This window comes from Phaethon aethereus (assembly GCF_964289735.1).
Source record: "Phaethon aethereus genome assembly, chromosome: 1".
Taxonomy (NCBI): Eukaryota; Metazoa; Chordata; class Aves; order Phaethontiformes; family Phaethontidae; genus Phaethon; species Phaethon aethereus.
Genome location: NC_138575.1, coordinates 8,580,630 through 8,602,580, shown reverse-complemented (window position 1 = coordinate 8,602,580; position 21,951 = coordinate 8,580,630). Strand labels below are relative to the sequence as shown.

The 21,951-nt window shown below is 41.9% G+C and overlaps 1 protein-coding gene across 1 annotated transcript in view; it reads right to left on the bottom strand.

Annotated features, from left to right (window-relative positions):
* Window positions 1-229: 229 nt before the first annotated feature.
* Window positions 230-21,951, bottom strand: part of ELAPOR2 (endosome-lysosome associated apoptosis and autophagy regulator family member 2) — a gene marked incomplete at its 3' end in the record, with an annotated part of 33,371 nt that continues 11,649 nt past the window's right edge. The window contains exons 8-20 of the mRNA XM_081999518.1: window positions 21,425-21,553; window positions 20,358-20,448; window positions 19,096-19,198; window positions 17,723-17,860; window positions 17,179-17,442; window positions 15,435-15,608; window positions 13,758-13,947; window positions 9,696-9,792; window positions 8,388-8,489; window positions 5,447-5,573; window positions 4,492-4,670; window positions 3,306-3,471; window positions 230-289 (exon numbers count right to left, since the gene is read on the bottom strand). Coding sequence (XP_081855644.1) covers window positions 230-289; window positions 3,306-3,471; window positions 4,492-4,670; window positions 5,447-5,573; window positions 8,388-8,489; window positions 9,696-9,792; window positions 13,758-13,947; window positions 15,435-15,608; window positions 17,179-17,442; window positions 17,723-17,860; window positions 19,096-19,198; window positions 20,358-20,448; window positions 21,425-21,553 — 1,820 coding nt within the window. The remainder of the gene's footprint in view (window positions 290-3,305; window positions 3,472-4,491; window positions 4,671-5,446; window positions 5,574-8,387; window positions 8,490-9,695; window positions 9,793-13,757; window positions 13,948-15,434; window positions 15,609-17,178; window positions 17,443-17,722; window positions 17,861-19,095; window positions 19,199-20,357; window positions 20,449-21,424; window positions 21,554-21,951) is intronic.

The window sequence follows — 21,951 nt, the reverse complement described above, 5'->3', positions numbered from 1 at the left end:
AATTTCATTCCCAGTATGGAATCCAAGCGTCTGCTTTCTTTTTTGGCAAGGTACTCAATCACATGGTAAGGCAATCCAATTTTCTGGTTTGCTTCCTGTTTTCTTTCCTCCTAAATGGTCGAGCATTTCTCACCAAGATCACCACTACAATGTGTGCCAGAATATGTTTAAAATATGGTCCTGTAAAAATAGAAATTAGGTTTGTATCTTTGAAGGCAGCATTAATTCTTCATATATTCTGGGATCTTGAAGATTTCAGCTGAACAGATTCAAAATGATCTTCCTTTTCCTGCAATGGAAAAGACAGGTTCTCATCAACTGGGATTCCTCAAATTCACTCCAACAGTTACTACAGTCACTTCTTCTCTTAATATCTCCAGAGCAGCCTTTGCCAAAGACTTCACTTTATTTCTATCACAGTGAAATCTTTGACCCTTTTCATAACACTACTAATTTTGTAAATCAACAAAATTATGCCATACACATTGTTCATGGTACTTACTTTAGAGGGTACAGGGAAAGTTTGCATTTCATACTCATAGTATAGGACAGGTAGTCAGAGCTGGGGAATTATAAGATAATCATATCTGTGGTTATTATTACTTATTAACATGTTCCTACAATAAATAAAATGTTTGGAGCAAAGTCTGTGAATGTGAACACCACTGCCTCACTCCTGGATTCCTGCCCCAACTCCTCCTCTGGGAGACACACAGGACAAAAAGAGTCTACAAATCCTCTGCCGTCTTAAAAAACAGGGATGGAGGGTTGAGCTTTCCTTCTGTTTTTACTTGCTGGGTGACAGCCTAGGCCATCTGGCCAGCAGGCATCAGGGTGAGAGGGGTGGACATATGCATCATTGCGTGTGTGAACAACCCAAAGGTCCATGCAGAAGCAATGAATGAAGGAGCCCTAATGAAACTTCTCACGAGAAGGTGCCGGTTCTTGCTTCATGTATCTACCTTTTATACTTGTTGATATACACAAACATTTTGGAAACCATGTTAAACCAACCTCGTGATCTGATCTTTAAAGCCATCTCCCTCAGAGGTCAGGACAGTCTGGTGCAGACATGGGAAATAGCGGGGGAGCAAATTGTCCTACGCCAGCCTACGGCGGAGTGTATATTTCTTGTTCTGAAGGACCTGGTATTGTTATGCTGGAAACAACAGCTGGAACTAGAGCAGCCTCCAACCTGAAGCAGTTTCATAATTCGTTGACTTCTATACTCTCATTAAAGATAACAGTCATTTCTTTCTATATTACAGGCGTAGCCCTGAATTCCTTGGGTACTCAAAACCACTAATAGCTTCATGAGATGTTTTGCTTCATGGAAATGCCATTGCCTGAAGCTTGAACATATAGTTAGGATAATTCATATTTTTCTTTATTCCTCAGTTTACATTTCTCCTCTTTTTCTCCCGTTTTCCTCCATATATTTTTTCTGTATTTTACATGCATATGCAGCAGGAGATGCATTTCCTCATCTTTTGCATAAATGAAAACTGATGCCTATAACATTTGTTTTGGAGAAATACATATTAAATCCCAGTTATCTGCAGGGATACAGCGGACAGATTTCAGTAAGCTAATGAGGCACTGGAAGCTGAGTTTGCCAGCCACGATTATCTAGCAGGAAAAAAGGAACCAGCTTAGAAATATCTGACAGGCTTATTTAAAAAGGAGAGAATACTCAGGGAGCCTGCTACAATGGATATAGGAACTTTAAAAAACTCTTTTTGAGTCCAAATAGGCATTCAAGCGGTCTGAATACTAAAGTACTAAAGCTTACCTTAAAGAGAAAAAAAATAAACACTTCTCCCACGCTCTCATCTCTACACTTCTAATCAGGAAGGAGCCAGTGGTTGGTGCTGCAAGTGGAGTCAGCAAAGTTTTTACACCTATCAGGCGTACAGCGAAGCATGACCCTCACCAGCAGCACTGGTCAATACGCTCAGCCACAGCCAGCCAAACCATTTCACAGACCAAAAAAAATCATCAGTATTTCAAAGTCAGTCCCTATAGGATTCAAAATGGAGTCAACTTCCATTTTTGCAACACAACCACAAATTTTGGTGTTATTTGATTTTATTTACATTTTCAATATTCTCAATATTGAATTAAGAATTATTATTGAATTTTTGCCCCTTTCCACAAGGAACAATATTGATTTTGGAAGACAAATAGTCAGGCTGGGGTCAAGGGGAAGTTCCGCATATTGGCTGTGTGATGGCAACATCTCCTAGGAGAAAGATCTGGGGAGCAAGTAGCATGGAAAATGTTCAGCAGTCTAATAAAAAAAGTAAAAGAACATAGAGAAGAGAAAAATATGGGAAAAAAAAGGAGGCATACAGGATTTTATTACATTGCACTCAGTCACAGAAAGGAAAAAAGGAATAGGAAAAAAAATCTTAACATTCAACATTATGAAATATTATTTGGACAAGAAACAAGAGAGGGACTTTTCAAAAAAATGTTTTTATTATGATCTTTTAAGAAACCTTCTTATTTTGAAACAACCCACTTCAGCAAAACTGTCTGAAAGGGAAACTGTCATCCACCTTCATCTTGATCATAACAGATGCTCCAGCTGGAATCCCTTAAAGACAACACTACCCTTCCCATTGACTTCAAGGCATTTGGGTTAAAGACCTAAGTGCTTGCAGGATCTACCATGATGGTCTTCTGTTGCTTCTCTCAGAAATGTTCAAAGGACACCAAAGACCTTTGTGCTATGAATTCAGACATGCAGCAACCCACATCACATGTGCTGCAGAAAAAAATGCTTTTTGCTGCTGTTGCTTCCCACTGAAATGGAGGAGGCAGCTGTATTGACATCAGCACGCAGTAGCTGATGTCTCATCTGAATCCAACAGTACTCAGAATAATGGTTCTCAAGCCAGCCATGAAGCCAGCCCAGGTGAGCTGCAAGCAGCTGGTGGCTGTGTTCCCAGTGTTAATGTTCTGTATTTATAATAGCTGTGTTTGCCTCAGCAACCGAGGTGTCTGGTAGGAATCTGGGAAGAGAGGATCCCCCCGCCATTAACTGCTTATTTTAGGTATCACCCTTACAATAAAGATTGCTACTGAAAGCTCTCTGCAGAAGAGAGAGCGTTTACTTAATACCCTGCAATATTTCTTATTATCCATACTGTGGATTTCAGCAGATCAGCTATGGACTGGGTGATGTGTGCGTGGGAGGCTACACAAAGCACTGTGCAAACTAGCATCACAGCCTCATCACGTCCAGTCATAAATGAAGGTAATAATTATTTTTAGCATTAATAGTAGTCATTACTACTCACCTTTGTTGCCAAGGACTTGAGCTTCCCCAGCAGTGACTGCTTATTTGAATATACTATTTCTTCCTCATTATCTTCTCCTTCCATTATAGCACAGCTGTCAGCAGCTGGCAGCTCACACTCTTTTGAGTTGGCTGTCATCACTAATTTGGAATATTTATACTCCAGCCTGAAGATATAAAGCCAGACAGGCATTGGTTTTTTTACAAATGTCCCATACTCAAGGTTTTTGTAATTTAGGTTATCTGCAGTCCTTCCACATAGTTATTTCTGAGGTATTTACTTGAAATTAGATATTTTTCAATCATTAAAGACACGTAACCAGAACAGTATTAACAATGCATTGAGCTCCTGCTCTCCAGATTAGCCCTCTATCCTTATGAAAGAGCCATGTTTTCCCAAAAGACCACAGGCAGGTCAAGAGGATTTCCTGCGTGAAGTTCAACCTGTGCGCTGGTTGGGGCAACAGCAGGTCTGACTTCAGCCTGTATCAGAATCTGCATCACACCCATGTCCAAGGGGAATATGGGGGACAGGACACATGTGCAACAGGGTGTTGTAGGAGGCAGCAAGAGGTGGGGACCATGTTACTGGAGTCCGGGTTTGATGAAGCTGGATGTGCTGTGGGGTGACAAAATCCCATCGAGGTAGAATCATGTTTTGAACGTTTATGGCATGAGATTTTGGAAGCAGAGGACAATGGGGATGGAGAACAGTCAGTATGATCAGTCTGAGAAGCAGGGATCTTTTGGGAGTGTACTAGACATGTCCTGCCAAATAGACCTAAGCAATATATAGTTAGAAACTCTATTTTAACCAAACCTAAAGGTATGAATTAGACTGAAGACATAGCCTTTTGGTCTTCAGATCTTGAGAAAGCTGTGTTGTTTCAGGGCATAAAGTCAACTTCAAACTCTTGGGTGTTAAAAAGACAGTTCCTGTTGGGAAATTATTCCATAACAAATTAGTGTGAATTTTCTATACTTTCTTTGCTAGCATTTTGCAGCCACTCGTGGCAGAAGAAACCTCAACTTGGTGGATTAACGGATTGATCCAATATGGTATTTACTGATCCAACATGGTATTTCTCATCAACATTGTCATAAGGTCTGATCCATGAAATGTTCTTCAGTTCACTACATCAAGCTTTTATTTTACTTCTATATGGACCACAATTTGCAGTACTTACTTCTGGTTCTTCTTCCAAAAATAGCAGGTCAAGGCTATCAGCAGAACAGCTGTGAAAGCACCAACACCAGCTCCAACTTTTAGCCAGAAGTCCACCGTTTCACAAGTGCTGGTCCTTTTTTCTGGCAAGGGAACCCCTTTAATGCAATGCTTTGGATCATTCCATACATACAAGGTTTCCTTTCAAACAGAAAACACCAAAAAGTGAGCTGTTTGTAGGAAGAGAGAGCACGCTTTAGAGTTGAAGAAAATGAGCTGTTTTGAGGTAGACAGGTTAGACATCTTTCCAATGAAAGCAAATCAAAACATGTACTTCAGGTTTTCAAACTCCAGGTGGAGTCATATTGTCTACTCAAGTGTCCCCTTGATTGTGCCTGCAGCTTCAGACATGGCAAAAGGATTTCCTCTTCTGTATTGCTCTTCACTTGGCACAATATGGGTTGGACAGCAATTGTGAATGTGTTGTGCCTGCACTGGAACTCTTGATCAACAGAACAGTTCTGAACCTGTGAAAGGCCTTCCTAATATTTGACTAGAGAAGACAGCAGCAAAAAAATTGCAAGCAAGGAAGGATGAATTGCTGAACTGAAATTCTGAATCCTTTCCCAGCCTGCGGCTGAAGTTTATGGCTATTAAAGGACTGAAGTCCTTTGGGCGCTCCATCCTTTACAAATAACTTCCCTGCATGTACGAATGCATAGCGGGTTCACGTTCCTACCCACATAGCTGGTCAGCAGAAGACAGCTCTCCTCCAGGAACCATGCTGCCATTGGAACAAATGTTCCTGAGTCCCAACACAGCATCTCACCAATAAGACTTGCATCCAGTCAGCTCAGAGCCCGGACCAAGATTTCCCAACTCTGCCTGCACTTACGTATCGATTTGTACACTGAATTTCAACAGAGTCAATTTATACCCAAACGAACCCATCTGACTTGGAGACATGGGTCCTGTACCTGAAATCCTTTTTTGCAGGCTCCCTCAATCTCATGGTAGTCTTGCTCCGTGCAGAGAGGGCAAGCTTCTGCACTTTCCCACACAAAGTAGAAAGTGCATCCGTCGCAAGTGCCCGCAGGGCATGAGCTAGGAGGAGAGCAAAGCTTAGTTATCACTTATGAAACACTCTGGGGTTTGCATCTTCATTCCACATTCTGCTGCTGAAGATTGGTAATGGTAAATACAACAAATGGGTAAACATCCATCAAGTCAGCAGATGGAAAAATCTGGGGGAAGAATATTTCCCAGTTTGTAAAATGCTTCCTCAAGTGAAAACAAATATTGGATTGTCAAAGGTCTAAAATAACAGTTCAGTTCCTGGCAGTGAATGCTACTCATATACCTACATTGAACAGAAGAGAAAGAAGCAAGTCTTGGAGACCAGCAGAACTACTCCAGCATTTCAGCAGCATGGGCTAGCCCAGCATGATCCTGCACCGCTGTTCCCCTGCACTGTTCGCATGAATGCTGCTATCTTGTTCCTGTTGTTCTAATGATCTCTGGGTGATTTTGTCCGTATGGAATGGACTTGTCCTGTCATGGTTAATTACTAGAAGGATGTTCACCAGTTAATGAAGAGATAACAGCTTCTCTTAGTCTAAGAAAGACTAATGACCCTATTTTGTATTCAGCCTGCAGAAGAAAGTTGTACTGGCAATGGTAGGACATTCACGCAGCTTTTGTTACTGGCAATTACATCAGGTCTAACAGCAGCAGTGGCCAAAAGTCCATGCAAGAAGCTAGGTCATGTAAATGTGAAATATATTGATACAGAAAAATGGATTTAAAGGTTTTTTTCTATATCATCTGGAAATCTTGTTATCCTGATCTGAAGGAATGAAGAATCCACAGCCCTAAAATCCCGTTCAGGTTTATCCTGATTTGAGTAAGTGACAACTGTTCCCTCTGGATTATGGAACATTTTTTCAATGTACATGGCAAGAGCACTGACAGACCTCTGTCCTCAACCTCTTTCATCTTATAGAATCATAGAATTATATAATCACAGAATCTCTGGGTTGGAAGGGACCTTTAAGGTCATCTAGTCCAACCCCCCTGCCATGAGCAGGGACATCTTCCACTAGAGCAGGTTGCTCAGAGCCCCGTCCAACATGACCTGGGATGTTTCCAGGGATGGGGCATCTACCACCTCTCTGGGCAACCTGGGCCAGGGTTTCACCACCCTCATTGTCAAAAATGTCTTCCTTATATCTAGTCTAAATCTTCCTTTTTTTTAGTTTAAAAACATCACCCCTTGTCCTATGGCAACAGGCCCTGCTAAAAAGTCTGTCCCCATCTTTCTCATAAGCCCCTTTCAGCCCTGGCAGCTGCAGTAAGGTCTCCCCGGAGCCTTCTCTGCTCCAGGCTGAACCCCCCCAGCTCTCCCAGCCTGTCCTCCCAGCAGAGCTGTTCCAGCCCTCGGAGCATTTTTGTGGTCCTTCCCTAGACCCACTCCCACAGGTCCACGTCTTTCCTGTGCTGAGGGCTCCAGAGCTGGACACTGGCCTCCATTATACTGTAACTTGATGTGATACTAAACACCATGTCTGAAGGATCAAGGTGTTACATGCAGTATTATTTGACATGTACCCAGTACCTCACTGTCTGATTGCTGAGCTAATCAAGGGGGGCTGGGAAGGGAGAAGTCAACAAGAACTGAGATAAGGTATGTCATGTCAGCTGCGTGCTGTTTCTGCCTATGCTCATATTTTTAAAAGCAAGGTTGGTTACTCCTCCCTCACTACTAGTGAGTTACCACAGCTCACACTGTGTTTAACATATAACACTAGAAGGACACGTGGAAGATTTTCACACAGCAGCTGATAGATAGTGGCTTCTTGCCCAGCATAATTTGTAACGTGACAGGTCCCTAAGAAGCTGGGGTAAGCATCTCCAAAGGTGTTCGAACACCAATCACTCATCCATCACCTGTGAAGTAGATGCCTCTTTGCCTTCATTCAGGTGAGCATTGTTCACCCATCCCAAGAGGGACAGGGATCAAAGAGGATCCCACACTTCTCACACTGTTAGCTTTTGGGAAGACGTTTTTTGAGGACGTAACTTTTGGGAAGGAGAATGAGTGAGAGGGTTATCAGCAGATTTATAGTAATGTCCAGACAGACTAAGATGGGCCTTAACAGCCAAAGAGAAGGGTTATCAGAATGGAGGGGAACTTCTGAAGAATCACAGGGTGTTGCTAAAAAGTAATAGAATTAATTCTTTTACTGTTTTTTCTCCGCAACTTTTCAGGTGCAGACATAAACAGGACTTTGGAAGAAAGAAGCTTTTTGGAGTCACTTGAATCAGAGTGAAGGGACAAAGAAGTCAGGCAAATTAAACACAACTGTTACAAGGGGTCCAGGATGCAAACTGGAGTGATGAGACATGTAAATAAATACATACAGAACTTGACCTAGACAGTCAGGGCTCACATAAGCATTGCAATAGCAGATTTCATAGTTCCTATGACAGATTGCTCTTTTTCAAAACATCACTTTGTCCACAGCCACTGCTGTAGATCAAGGAAGAAAAACTACCTCTCAGAGCCCTGACTAGGCAGTTCTAATCAGGAGGCCAAAGATCAAAATAAAGAACTGAAATAAAGGAGAAGTGGAGACAAGAAAACATCACTACATTTTCTTTTGGCTTTAAGCTTCGAACAACCTTCCTGAGCTCTAACCTCGCTCACCACACAGCCAAAATACAGAGCAGCTGGTCTGCTGGGAGGTGATGGACACACACGTCCTTCACCTAGAAGAAACAAGTGAGACCTCCTGCATGGCTGATGAGGGAGACAGCACTCCTCATTCCTGTTAGGTATAAAATTACTAATGAGTTCTGTAAAGATTGCCTCAGAGGAAAAGGCTTTTTAGCACTACTAGGATACAAATATTTAAATACCTGGGCACAGATAGCTCTCCTTGGTCTGGTTTGTTGGGGTTGCATCTCATCGTCACAACAGTTGCACGGCCATTTTCACAGGAGGTTGTCACTGTTGAAGACCTTATATCAAACCAGAGGAGAAATGTAATACATTTCCACTACAGTAAATACATGTTGCTCTTTCATATGTCTCTGTCCATTCATGTAACTGCAGTACTAAAGAAATACCCTTTACCACAGCACTTTTGCCTTTGTCAGCTGGAAGAAAAAAAAGGAGCAACAGAAGCAGGGCAGGTTTCACCACTTTATTTAAATCTCAAATTGCTCTGAGATGCCACTCAAGGGACTGCTCCATTTTTCTAGCTAGTTTGAATTCTGCTGAGTCAAGGAATAAGCCTGCCCACAAACCAGAATAGAACAATTTAAAAAGAGAATCGCAAGTGCTGTCATCAATGTGTTACTCTGCTGGGGAGTTTATGGTGGCTCTCTGCTCGCATAGTAATCTGAGAACGACGCTGTCCTGAAATAGCACAAGGCAAAGGGGTTCAAAAAATTGACCTTATTCCAACATGATTGACGTTGTAAGCCAAGTTCACGATATACTCAAAGTAGGGTCACTGGTGTGGCATTCAGTTTGCAGAATCAGACACGTAATTTAAGTATTCACACATGCATAAAGCGCTATAGCCAGTTAAGATCTAGTACTAAAGACAACACAATTTAGAGAGCCAATCAGTAGAACAAATATAGGTATGTGCCTTAAGATACTCTGAATAGCCGCACGGGTTCCAGAGTCCAAATTTAGAAACCCAGTTCATGTGAAGCCACCAGCATGTGGACATCTTAATTGAGGTGATCTTTGAGCTAATTCTTACCCAAGCTGAGGTATTCTTTTTATGGAGGAAAGTGAAGAATAGGAAAAGCACACTAGTAATTCTGCAGATTGGAACAATTCTTTTTAAGTTCAATTAGTTAATTTTTGTAACATCAAAGTAAATACAAAATAACATGAAAGAAAATATGCAACAGGAAGTGGCCATATCAAACCCAAATATGAGAAATTATGGAAAGGAACATGACACTGGAAGTGGCACCTAGGTCAGTCAAAGCTCTGGTATCTCTCTGCAGATCAAGTGTAATTTAGATTTGAGTAAACAGTGTTTGCTGATTTCATAAGATGTTCTTCAACATGCCAATCGATATCAGCCAGATACAGATTAAAGTGATAAAGATTAAAGGTGGATTAAAAATCTCCCCTTGCAGTTTCGGTTTCCTTTAAGCAAATGAGGAAATTTCACATACCAATAAACAGTATTTTTTACCTACTTGTAAAAGAAATGCACATCAGGTATTTTGCTTGGAGAGGGAGGAAACATGTCTGTCTTGATGCTGATATTTTCCAGTGTTGTTTCAACAGTAGCTCCTAAAATTTGAGAAGAAAAAAAAAAAGGAACAAGCTAAGAATGGATTTCTGAGGGGTTCAAATGTAACATTTTCTCAGTCTGAAAGGTATGGATCTTACTTAGTAGCATTTAACGACATTACTATACATTATACGCTTTCTTCTATTCTAACTAAACTTTGCAGATTTGTATGTTCTTCATACAGACTGATTTCCTCATACAGACATAACAAAACAAAAATTTAATAAACCAACACCAGTGCAAATAAGCTTTACTCTTCTGTATGAATTTAAAGCAATCACAGGATATTACAGAATTATAAAATAGTTTAGGTTGGGGAAGGACTGCTGAAGATATCTGATCCAATCAACTGCTCAAAGCATATGCCTTGAATGTATAACCTAACATATCATAACCATGTAATATCCTGAGCAATCTGCAGTACTGAGGGAGAAAAACTGAAAGATGCAATGACAAGATTCAGAAGGATTATGGAGTCATAGGCAAGCCTTGATGGAACATTTTGGAACAAATGGCAGGCTGATGTGTGGAACAACACAGGTTACACAGGTCTGCATGGATTCTGGAGAAGAACTGAAAAAGAGGAAAATTCAAGTAACCAAAGTTCTTAGAGATCCTTCCAACCCCATGAACCAAAGAAGACAGAAAATATTGGTGCTGCACTGCCACATGTCAGAAGAAAAGGGAGCTGTACAAATGGAACAGGCTGCATCCTTCTAGTGAGGTGAAAAATTACTAAAACAACAAGAAAAAGCAGTAGCAGCCAGCAGCTGGTGGGAAGATGGGAAAGACTGACGAAAAGAAGTTTTCCACTTGTCCTGCAACACTTCAGACAGCCTAGCTGAATTCTTAGGACTTTGACTTGACTTCAACTTGACTGGCATTACATTTGGGAGGACGATTCACACAGCTGGAAAATCCATGTCTGGTAGACAATTGGATTTGGTAGACAAAAAGGAACCCTTTTAGGTGAATAGGGTAGATATAACAAAGGTGACAATTTGCATTAGACACTACTACCTGGTGTAGGGCAAGTCAGAGCTTGGGATTGTGAAAGTACGTGGATCAATGAAGCGCTCAGTAACATTGCTCAGGAGGGCTTGCAGGTGAGAGATTGCTACAGAGCATCACATCAACAGACAGAACAAAATGAGCTGTGCTGCAGCAGCCATCAGGAGCATGGGCAGAAAGATGTCAGGTCATTGTGGAGGGACCTCTGTTCTGAGAACATACACTGACGTCAGTAAGGTTGATCATTTCCTCTCATCAAAGACATTGCACTGAACACAGCGTAATTTAAATTTTGATTGCAACACAATGGATAGAGATTAGTTACTCACTAGACTGGAAGAAGATAGCTCCTAGGGACCTTATTATATACAACAGAGGCAATGAGGGAATATTCCCATCCAACATGCAGTACTGTAGAGATGGCATCTCAAAGTGCAGTTTCTCAAAAATAAGAACACTAGAAGCAAAATCAAGTGTGAAAAAAAAATGTCATTCTTCAGAGGTTATTAATTATATGGCTAACAAGCTACAATGACTCTCTCAAGAATGGCAATAGCTTTGACTAAGAGTCCACCTTGGATCAGAACAGCGGTAAAAAAAAATCAAATAAAAAAAACATTGACACAATCTTAATGGAGGGGAAATAGAGAATCAAATAGAATCAGAAGTTATGAGTTATAGAAAAATGATAATGGATGCTAAAGACTTCAGGGAAAAGCCTTTGTTTGGCAGCACTAGAAAAATTGTAAGTTTAGAGCTTTTTTAGAAATACTAGAAATAAAAGTACATCTTATGAACAGGAAAGGCAAACTTCAACCATTTTAAAATGTAACAATAGTGATCAAGAAAAGGCAGCAGAATAGCTTGATATCTTTTCTCTCTGTTAGGAAAAAATCATTATTTTCTCCTTGCCTTCCAAGACAATGACTGAACACCTTATTCCTTCGGTGGCAAGAGAGGATATTGGCATCTACTTGGCATGCATGCTTATAAACTAGCAAGCGCATACCTAAGAGTGATCTTTAATAGAGCTTTTAATGATAGTGAAATGTCAGAAGACTGATGGAGAGGGGATATGGTGAACCAAATTACAACATGGTTAACACGATGAGGCAAAATAACAGGAATGGTAAGTGGAAGATGGGTTTCAGTAAATGGATAGATACTTAATGAGTGACAGTCAACATGAATTTATGGAGGACAGCTCTTCTTGAACAAATCTGATTTTATTCCTTGAGTGCTGATGAATTTGGTTGCTAAAGAAAATTACGTAAATTTATTGAGTATTTCACTAATTACCACATGAGATTCTAATAAGAATTAGAATTTAAATTCTAAAAGTTAGCAGTGTAATATCAATTAAGCACACACTCAGGATTAAAAATTATTTAACTAACTAATTATGAAATTATCTGGCCATGGGAAATTGTCATCAAATGTGATATGTCTCCATGCTTCTCTAGGCATTGATATTGGAGTTCCAAAATGCAAGGTTATCATCAGGGAGCTGCAATTAACTATATAATCACTGTTGGCAAAGTGTGTAGATGAGACAAAGAGTAAGAGGAACAGGAACAAAATACAGAGCAAATTGGTTCACCTGGTAAGCTGGTCTCAATCAAACTAAACATATTTTAGTGCAGACAAGTGCAGCAAGGGATGAAGGCCAGTCCTAAGGAAAAGAGATTTTCCCTTGGAAACTGTAACTCTGAAAAAGATCTGGAGTGGGCATCAGATCCAAGAAGCCACCATGAATTCCCATGAGTCTAGAGGAAGAAGGGCTCAGGGATTCCATCTTGCATGTAAATACAAATATGGAAGTTATTTTTATAGCTATTATAGTGAATTAAATACTGGAATACTACTCCATTCTGATGCCCATGCTTTAAGAAAATGTAATGAGAAGTTACAGAGGCTGAAAAAAGAGCCCTAAAAAGTATTCAGATGCTTGAGAGAAATACGTGATAGTAAGAGACTTAGAACAACTTGGTCTACTTAGTTTATCAGGAGGGTGTGATGATTTTAGCACATAAAGTATTTCTCCAAGGAGGAAAATGTGGGTGTGAAATGGAGAAAGAATAAAATGAAGCAAGGGCTGAAAACTGAAGCCAGGCAAATTCAAAAAGGAAACAAGTCTGCTTTAAAACAAAATACAGAGACAATATTTGACCAGTGGAAAAAAAATACCAATGACTGTGGCAAAGTTTTTCTTTCCGGCAGTCTTAAAAGGCCAGGTTGAATGCTCTTCCGAAGACGTGCTTTTGTCAAACATGGGTTTCTGGGCTCAGTGCCAGGGAGAAAGTACAAACACTCAGTGCCTGTAATGGATAGGTGAGCAGACTAAATGACTTCATTGTCTAATCTGGCCTCAGACTCTGGGAACTTGTGAGCCAGAGCAATGCAAGACTTAATGATGTGCACAGCCCCATGCTGCTCTAAGCCTCCTCCTTTCTCACCTAATTATATCCCGGCACCAGCTGCTTCTTCTGAAATTGCTCAAATGGGGACTTGGCATGGGCAAGAAAACACTTCGACTAATGTGACTACTACAGCGATTGGTCTTCCCTGCACGAGGTGGGTAGGAAACATGAAAGAAAACCAGTGGTTTTAATTACATTCTTCAGATTTTTGTGCTGAAATTTTATGCACCATAGGACCCACCAGACCAAACACGGGGAAGAGTGAGTAATATGAGCATGGAAAACAAAGAATGGGGGGAACCCTTACTCTTCTCCACCAGTCATCAGCTGAACTGAAACAGCAGCAAAAAGCAATGGTGTCTGTCCAGATCCGCTCCATAGTTCAGGAACAAAGTGGGCTTGAAGCCTGGGCTGCCCCTTCACTCTTCCCCCAAGGTAATGCAGCACTGCTGAGCTGAGAAGGATTTACTCTGCAGCCCTACATACATTAGAGTACATCCATGATAACAACATGCAAAGGACAAACCATGTACCTAAGAACCTGTCGGCAAGGCTGTTGGACTGCAGAGCCAGGGCTGTCCGGAAACCCTTGCTGTCTGATGGGATGATGGTGGACTGGCAGACAAAAGCTCCCACAAAGTTGGAAAAATCTTCTGATTCTGCAACCATGTCCTTCAGAGTAACATCTGTAATATTGTCAGTGCAAATAGCCATCTTCTTCCCCTGTGGACAATCAGGAAAAAAGGGGAAGCTGTTGGCTGTTGATAGGACATGAAGAAGTTTGGGAAAGGAGAGTTTGAAAACTTCCTGACTACAAAGTGTATGAGCCCCATTCCTGCACCTTAGAAACATCAAGTTGTTTCTATCATGAGAGGGACAAATTGCAACAAACTGTGCCATTGTGAAAGCTCTGACTAAAGCCTTCTATAGATCCAGAAATATGATGTCACCTCTGGTATGTGTCTTATCAGAAACCTGTGCTACGAAGCACTCTTCTTTGTTTATCTTGACAGAACAGTGTTTACTTGCAGAGCATAATAAAATGGCTTGCAAAGGAAAACCATATTTCCCTTGCCTTTAAATAAGATACTGTAGAATAATTCTTTATTTGGGATTTATTCCAGATAAAATATTCTCAAAGCACAAACACATTAAATCCCTAAACAGATATATAGCCTTCAAGGCTGCATTAATGTCACACGTCACGACCAATGCTAGAATCTCAGAGCAATAGCAATGAAAGACAAATCAGCAGACTCAGTTGTCCTGACAAAGTGCCAAGTGCTCAGGACCTAATCGCGTGGTTGGTAGTACTGTAGTGCCGTCGTAATAGTTTGGGAACATGAAGACCAGATCCACAGGCAAGTGTGCATAGCTGTACCTTTGTGGATCTAGTTGTCAACGGCTCTAATCCAGGAGGGTACTTAAAGACACATTTAAACCTAAAAGTATGCAAAACACTGTAAGGAAACACGACTACTCATTTGCCTCAACTCATGCAAACCCTTTGGTACATGGGAAAGAGACTTCAGAAAGGTTACAGGCCTGAACCTCGATGTAAATGACATGCATTGACTTTCATGGGACAATACACATCACTGGTACTGCTCCAAAATTTATGTATGTGACAACACGCTCTGGTACAGTCCGATCCCCAGACTTAAAAACTCTGACTCTTGAGTGTGTGCACTCATGGACTAAACACATTTTTCCACCACTTTTAAAAGGCTGCAAAGTCAGCAATGGGCACCTCGGCTGTCAGAGACCAGGGTGACCAGGGGCTCTGCTGACAGTAATATCTCTGGCCAAGTCATGAGGGAAATGTATGGAAAGAAGTTGGCAACTGAAAGACTCAGACTCTTGGTATCTTTTTCCTTGGTTCAAGTTCCTTGGTGTCAGCACAAAAATATCAGGGTTGTCACCCAAGTGATTTGAAGACACAAGAACTAAGAAAAGGTAGGGATGTGACAGAGTTTTTTTATTCTGAGCATTATTTATGCCTAAAGCACTCTCATCTCTGCTCTGAAAAATCACTTGGCCACTCAAAAGTCCTCTTGCACAGCTGAGCAAGATCCAGAAGAAAGTGCATGGTGTTGGTAACATCTCAGCTGTAGGGAAGTCCTTGTCCTCTCTCACTGTGATCCCACAGAGCATCAACACAGGCAGCAAATTGGTTAATCCCCCCGACCCTCAACACCAGCTGAGCTCACCTCATTCCCACACAGGCTGATGTTAAAGAAGTGGAAGAACTTGGTCCCTCGGGAGGTGAAGCTGGGTCCGCTCATCAACGAGCCCACCTGGCTGAGGTTGCTAAAATCATAACTCAGGCTGTGGTTATCCTTTATGTATGACACCAGGCAGTCACTGAAGCAGGCAGAGTGGTCCTTCAGAGAAGGAGAGGCATCCATTGAAGAGTAGTTATGGACCAGCAGCAAACCATTCAGTCAGCACCTGGGAGCTAAAGTAAGCAGCTGCAGACAGGACTGCTTTCCTTATTAAAGATGGAGCGGAACTTTGTCCCGTTCCTGTAATTCACCTTTCCCTCGGGAGAATTCCCATTCCTCTCTCAGTCCCTCACAATCACATATCATGACTTTAGTGCTCCCTAAGCGTGACCTTTCTGCTATCCCCTGCATTAGCCAAGAAAATGTAGTTTCTTTCTTTGTTTTGTTGTGGGTGCTTTTAGGATCCAAACATCTCAGCTTAAAGCCCTGTAGATAGACCAGAACATGGCCTCAGTTACACTTGCATCTTGCAAAGCAAACAAAAGAAACCGTTCAAAAGATAGGAATAGGATATGAACCCAGCTGGAGACATGCAGAATATGAACGAATTGGAGCAGTTCTTCAAGTCCTGTGCAGCTCCTTGCGAAAGGATGCTGCGCATGATGAACGTTTATCTAGGCTTAAGGGCAATTTCATGTAAGAGGAATTTGTTACAGGTTTCTCATCCAGCTGAGGAAGTCCCCGAGTTTAAAACAGCAGGAGTCTGGGACAGTTTTAGGTGGAAGTAACTTGCTTGCCTTGTTCTTACACTGTCACCAGTACAGCTTCTTGAAATGAAGCTTTTTTTGAGCCAGTGTAGTCAATTCTATCTTCTTATTAGAATCCTAGAATCACTTAGGTTGGAAAAGACCTTTAAGATCATCAGGTCTAACCATAAACCTAACACTGCCAAGTCCACCACTAAGCCATGTCCCTAAGTGCCACATGTACTCATCTTTTTAACACCTCCAGGGATGGTGACATCACCACTTCCCTGGGCAGCCTGTTCCAGTGTTTGATAACCCTTTTGGTGAAGAAATTTTTCCTAATCTCTAAACTAAACCTCCTCTGGAGCAACTTGAGGCCATTTCCTCTCATCCTACCGCTAGTTACTTGGGAGAAGAGACCAACACCCTTGTCGCCACAACCCCCTTTCAGGTAGTTGTAGAGAGCGATAAGGTCTCCCCTCAGCCTCCTCTTCTCCAGACTGAACAAGCCCAGTTCCCTCAGCTGCTCCTCATACGACTTGTGCTCCAAACCCCTCACCAGCTTCGTTGTCCTTCTCTGGACACGCTCCAGCACCTCAATGTCCTTCTTGTAGTGAGGGGCCCAACACTGAACACAGGATTCGAGGTGCGGCCTCACCAGTGCTGAGTACAGGGGCACAATCACTTCCCTACTCCTGCTGGCCACACTATTGCTGATACAGGCCAGGACACTGTTGGCCTTCTTGGCCACCTGGGCACACTGCTGGCTCATGTTCAGCCAGCTGTGGACTGACAATTATTGCATATTTATAAACAGAAATTAGACTAGGGACATATTTGGAAGAGTGGGATCATTGGTTATAATTATACTCCAGTGCTCACAAGGCACATACCTGTAGGAAAGCACTAAAACTGTCCCTTTGAGTGCTTATATACCAACCCACCCTGTCTGCCCATCACTCAGAAACGCTTGGTTTCTGTACCTTGGTGCTTTTGCTGCCAGGCCCACATGGGATGCAGGCCTCCCTGCCATAGACCTGGTGGATGGACAGGAAGGTGTTGGCCGGACACTCCTTGCACTGGCTCGTCTCCTTCTCGATGTAGTGTCCCGCCGGGCAGGGCACGCAGGATGAGCCAGACTGCTCAGACCCCAGCGCACAGGCCCGGCAAGAAGAGGCAACTCCATCCACTGCATTGGTCACGGTGATGGAGTAGATCTTTGCCATGTCATTGATGAACTGTCTGCTCTGGAACGAGAGCCAAAGAAACCACCCTGGTGCCATTGTGCCACTGCATGTGGACGCTAACCACAGCGCTGTGAACCAGGGCACCAATTCAGGGATCAACTTATGCATGTGTCTGTCTTTCAGCACGGATGGTTTATCCTCAGCTGCTTCCCCAGGGATGCTACATAGCGACAGTCACTCACCCCTTACAAGAAGACTGTGAGCTTCAATGGAGGGCAAGAGCTCTGGTGGTGGGTGTCCAAGGAAAGCTGTAAAGCCCTGTACATAAAGAAGTACTTACGTCTTGGCCCTCATTTATTCTCTGAAAGGCCCAGGTGAACGTGAAAGAAGCGTTTTTGGAGATGATGTGAGTGTAGGATTGTTTCTCTTTACTTCTTTCCCATGATTCCACCACATTAGTGTTTTTTCGATTAACATCCTACAAAAGGGGCATTAAAAGGTTTTTTTTAAAAAAGTGTGGTCAGACTATACTAAACACCAGTATTTTATAATATAGAGATTAATATATATAAAGACATTACAATTGCATTTAACAGTTAATAGAGGAGAGCAAACATATTTATTCTGTTTTCTATTACTGGAAGATGTTCTAGTTCACACAACAGTTAAGTTCAAAGTCCTATAGCAGATTATAAACATTATAAGGACAGATTCAGCACAGAATTTCTTTCAGATTTGAAATTCCATTTCTATATGTGGGTACCTCATATATAACTATATATATATATACACACACATGTAATATATATACATATCCAGTATATATATAAATATATATATATACATGTGTGTACCTCAGCACAGGAAGGGGAAGGCCAAAAGGCAAAGACAAATTGTAGTTTCTGCCATCTTTGGATATCCACTTTGTTGGTGTCTCTAGTAAAACAGAACTGACGCCAATAAGCATCAAAGTTTACACAAGAAAAACCTGTTCAATTTATGTTTGTGTTTCTTATTCTCCATCAGCTGTAAGTGTTCCAGTGAAAGATGCTTTTCTTTTAAATTACCACCTAATTTCCACTTAATTCTCTTTAAAATAAGAGCAGATCCCTGTAAAGTACCACCAAATACAAAAAAGAAAAGACCATCTTCCCTTTGCAACGGCAGGGGCAAGGAAGCCATCACAGATCCAGCTACCTTACTCACCTGATGGACGTTCAATAAGCAGACAAGGAAAGTAAAAAACACAGCCTTTCGCTTTCACAAACCAATGTCTGTCTGCTGCCCTACCAATTCTCCAGGTCACTGACAGGATGAAGACCAAATTTCCAAATTTTCCATTTCCCATCCCACTATCCCACATCTTGCCTTGTGACTCTATTAAACTTCTGGGGGCTAACTCGACTGCACAAGAGACACTGAGAATTTTATCAGTCAGTTTGACAGACGAAAATCTGATTCTTTGGCATTCAGTGATTTCTTTTAAAATAAACAGGTAACCAAGAATGGCTCACAACTCATGCAGTGGAGGAATTTTGCTAGGTCATTCATTAAATCCTTCCTGCAAGGGCACCGCAGATATTAAACTAATGTCATACTTAATCTTGGTCGTAATAAACCAAGTGCAACTAATTACACCTATGTAGAGGTATTAAAGTGATATGTGGAATACCAGGCTCAGTCCTCAGTCGTCAAGGGAGAGGTCTCACTTACCGCCATAAAGTACAGCACACAATCTGCTGAACAGATGGTCTCAAAAATAAAAGTAATCCGTCCTAGTTCTGACCCAGTTGCTCCTGTCACTGATGTCGGAGGTCTGTTTAACAGAGAAGGAATGAAACATTTACAAGGTGCTCTCCAGACAGGCAGCAGTCAATCCTTCAAATTGCTTTTCGTACAGCGGGGAAAACATCAAAGTCCCGTCACATAAAACCTGCCCTTGCAGAACGGCGGAGGCCAGGTTTGCACCGCGGCTCTGCGCTGGTGGGGCACAGCAGGGTTATTTTTTAAGTGTCTGACTTCTGCACAGTTTCCTCCCTATAACCAACACCTAAATGTGACTGTACTGGTAGGGAATCTTAAAGTATGTAATGCATTTAAGCAGTAAGTGATTTACACTGATTTAATTGCGTCTACCCTCCACTGATGGGAGATGCATTCAGGAGTTTCATGCAAACCAGAAGCACTCAGGGTGCTCCCCTGCTAAGTACTGGACAGTAAACTGTAAGCTGGGACACGCTGAGCTTTTCCATGGATATGTTTCTTGCTTCTCTTTTAATTGCTGTTTACCCATACTGTAAAATAAAAATCAGGGTTTGCTCACTGGGTGTAAGAAGTCACAACGCCTCTCAGCTGACATACGGAAAAGGGAGGGTGAGGTTCACTTTGCCATACCTTACCTGTCTTAATATTTGGCACCTGCTCTGAGCTAGGAGGCTAAGCTCACTCTTTTGACAAGGAAAGAGACACGAGCACCTTAAGCAGCTATTTCATCCTATCTGGGCGTCCAGGAAAGGTGGGATGTCCTGTTCTCCTGCGGTGCCTGCATCTCTCCACTGGCTCCAGGGGAAGCACAAACTGTGCAGGTTGGCCAGAGCCACAGCGCAAAGTAATGCGGGTTTCTGTAAAACACCTTCAGGGCAGACACCAGTACACACCCCACGGCAGGTTTAGCTGGTTATTTTGGGATAATTTAGAAACAGAGAGATAGGAACATCTTTTCTCAGTTTCCAGTCAGCCAACCGCCTGGGATCTCAAACTGAAGCAAACACTGCCGAAAACCAAGGTCTTACGGAATCGTCAGCTGCAATGGGCTGACTGCGGACGCAGGAATAAAATACAAATTTCCCCTTGTCTCTCATTCATGACATCATTGCACTTCAGAAAGGAAATCTCTGTTCATTCCAGGGATAATATGAAATAGGTGTAAGAGGCAGAGATAAATGAGAAATTAAAAAAAGAAACCTGTTCCTTACTTAAATCCCGGAATGTGCAGGTTCAATATAAGATAGTCATTGTCAGAGCCTCCTGCCCCACTCTGGATGTGATCACCAGCCACCTCCCAACCTTTACAGGACAAAAAAAAAAAAAAAAAATCAAGAAATGGATGGTTTCTTTTTCATATGGCAAAAAAATGCTATGTTACCATACTTTTTTAAGCAATTCAGTACTTTAGTACATTTTAAAGATATCTGGTGTAAACTATAAAGCAGTATAATAATGCTTCTGAACAAAAAATTTTAGTAATTGCATCAACTGCTGATTTTATAGGCAAATGTCACCTTGAAATCAGCAAAGCAATTGAAATTCCCTGACCTGTGCTGTGCAGCTCAAGGGAGATGATCCATCTGATCTCTTCCAGCCTTAAAACAGATGAATCAATGAATCTATGTGTTAAACGTTAAGCCTATACTTCAGTGCCCCTCTGCTCAACACACATAATTCAAAGCTTGAGTTACATCTGCCTGACAGGGTAGATCAGGCTGAGGAAAATCCCAAAGAAGGCTGGAAGTGGGAGAAGTCCTGAATGGGACCATTTTCACCAGTGAGCTGTGACCGCTCTCTGCTGCACTCTTAGCACATATGCAGAGAAAAAGATCTGAGTGTTAAATGAACAAAGATCACAGACTTTAATCAAGTTTTCCAAAAGAATTTTGTGTGATCTCAAAGGGCATAGTTATCACAAAACATGAACAGAGATAAACTAGAGAGAAGTCAAATAGTTGGGTTTTTTTCAATGGGGATATTCAGATGCATCAAAGTCTGTGGTGGGGTAGGTCCTTGTCTGGAAGGACGTCATGTAAGCTGCAGCTCCTGCCCTCTTCTGGTATACAAGAGGGATTTTTACTTCTGGTTTTTTGAAATTTAGTGGCACTGTTTCCTACAGAAGTTTTCAAGCCTGGCGCAATTCAAGAGAAGGAGGGAAACTCTGTGTTGTGACTCGCACAATAAAGAGCATACTCATGTTGATGGGTGCTCCATTACAAGAGTGATCAGCACAGGAGAAAGACAGGCAGGTAACAACACAGGGAATTTGGCTCACCGTTCATCCCATCGCACTTTGAGTTGCCGACATTAAAGCAAGATGTCTTCATGTTGCCTGGCAGGACGTTCCACCACTTGTACTCAAACCCAAGAGCTGGTTCAGTCCCAGCAGGGCAGGCTTTGCACTCTACAGGGCAAAAGGGCAGGAAAGGAAATCACATAGCCAAAGCACATCTCAAACAGTGTTTTAAAGAACATAGACATTACTTTTTTACCCTCTGGGGCAAGTATCGAGCAATGAAATTTATTTATTTCTTTATAATTAAACAGCCAAAGACTTCCCAAGACCAGAAGAGTGGAAATGAGACCAGCATTTTATAAATTGCGGATCATAACTTTGTGGTATGTAATCTGCAACTGATCCCCCAACTCCCCTCCCTTTTTAATGGCCTCAGCTGAAGGTTTGATCATACTGGTAAACATGAGCTCCCACAAAATTCTGGGCCAATACATCTCAGAATCAACAAGACAGAGTTTAGGCTAGACAATGTTGGCAGGGTACTCATCTGATGATGCTTAAAATGA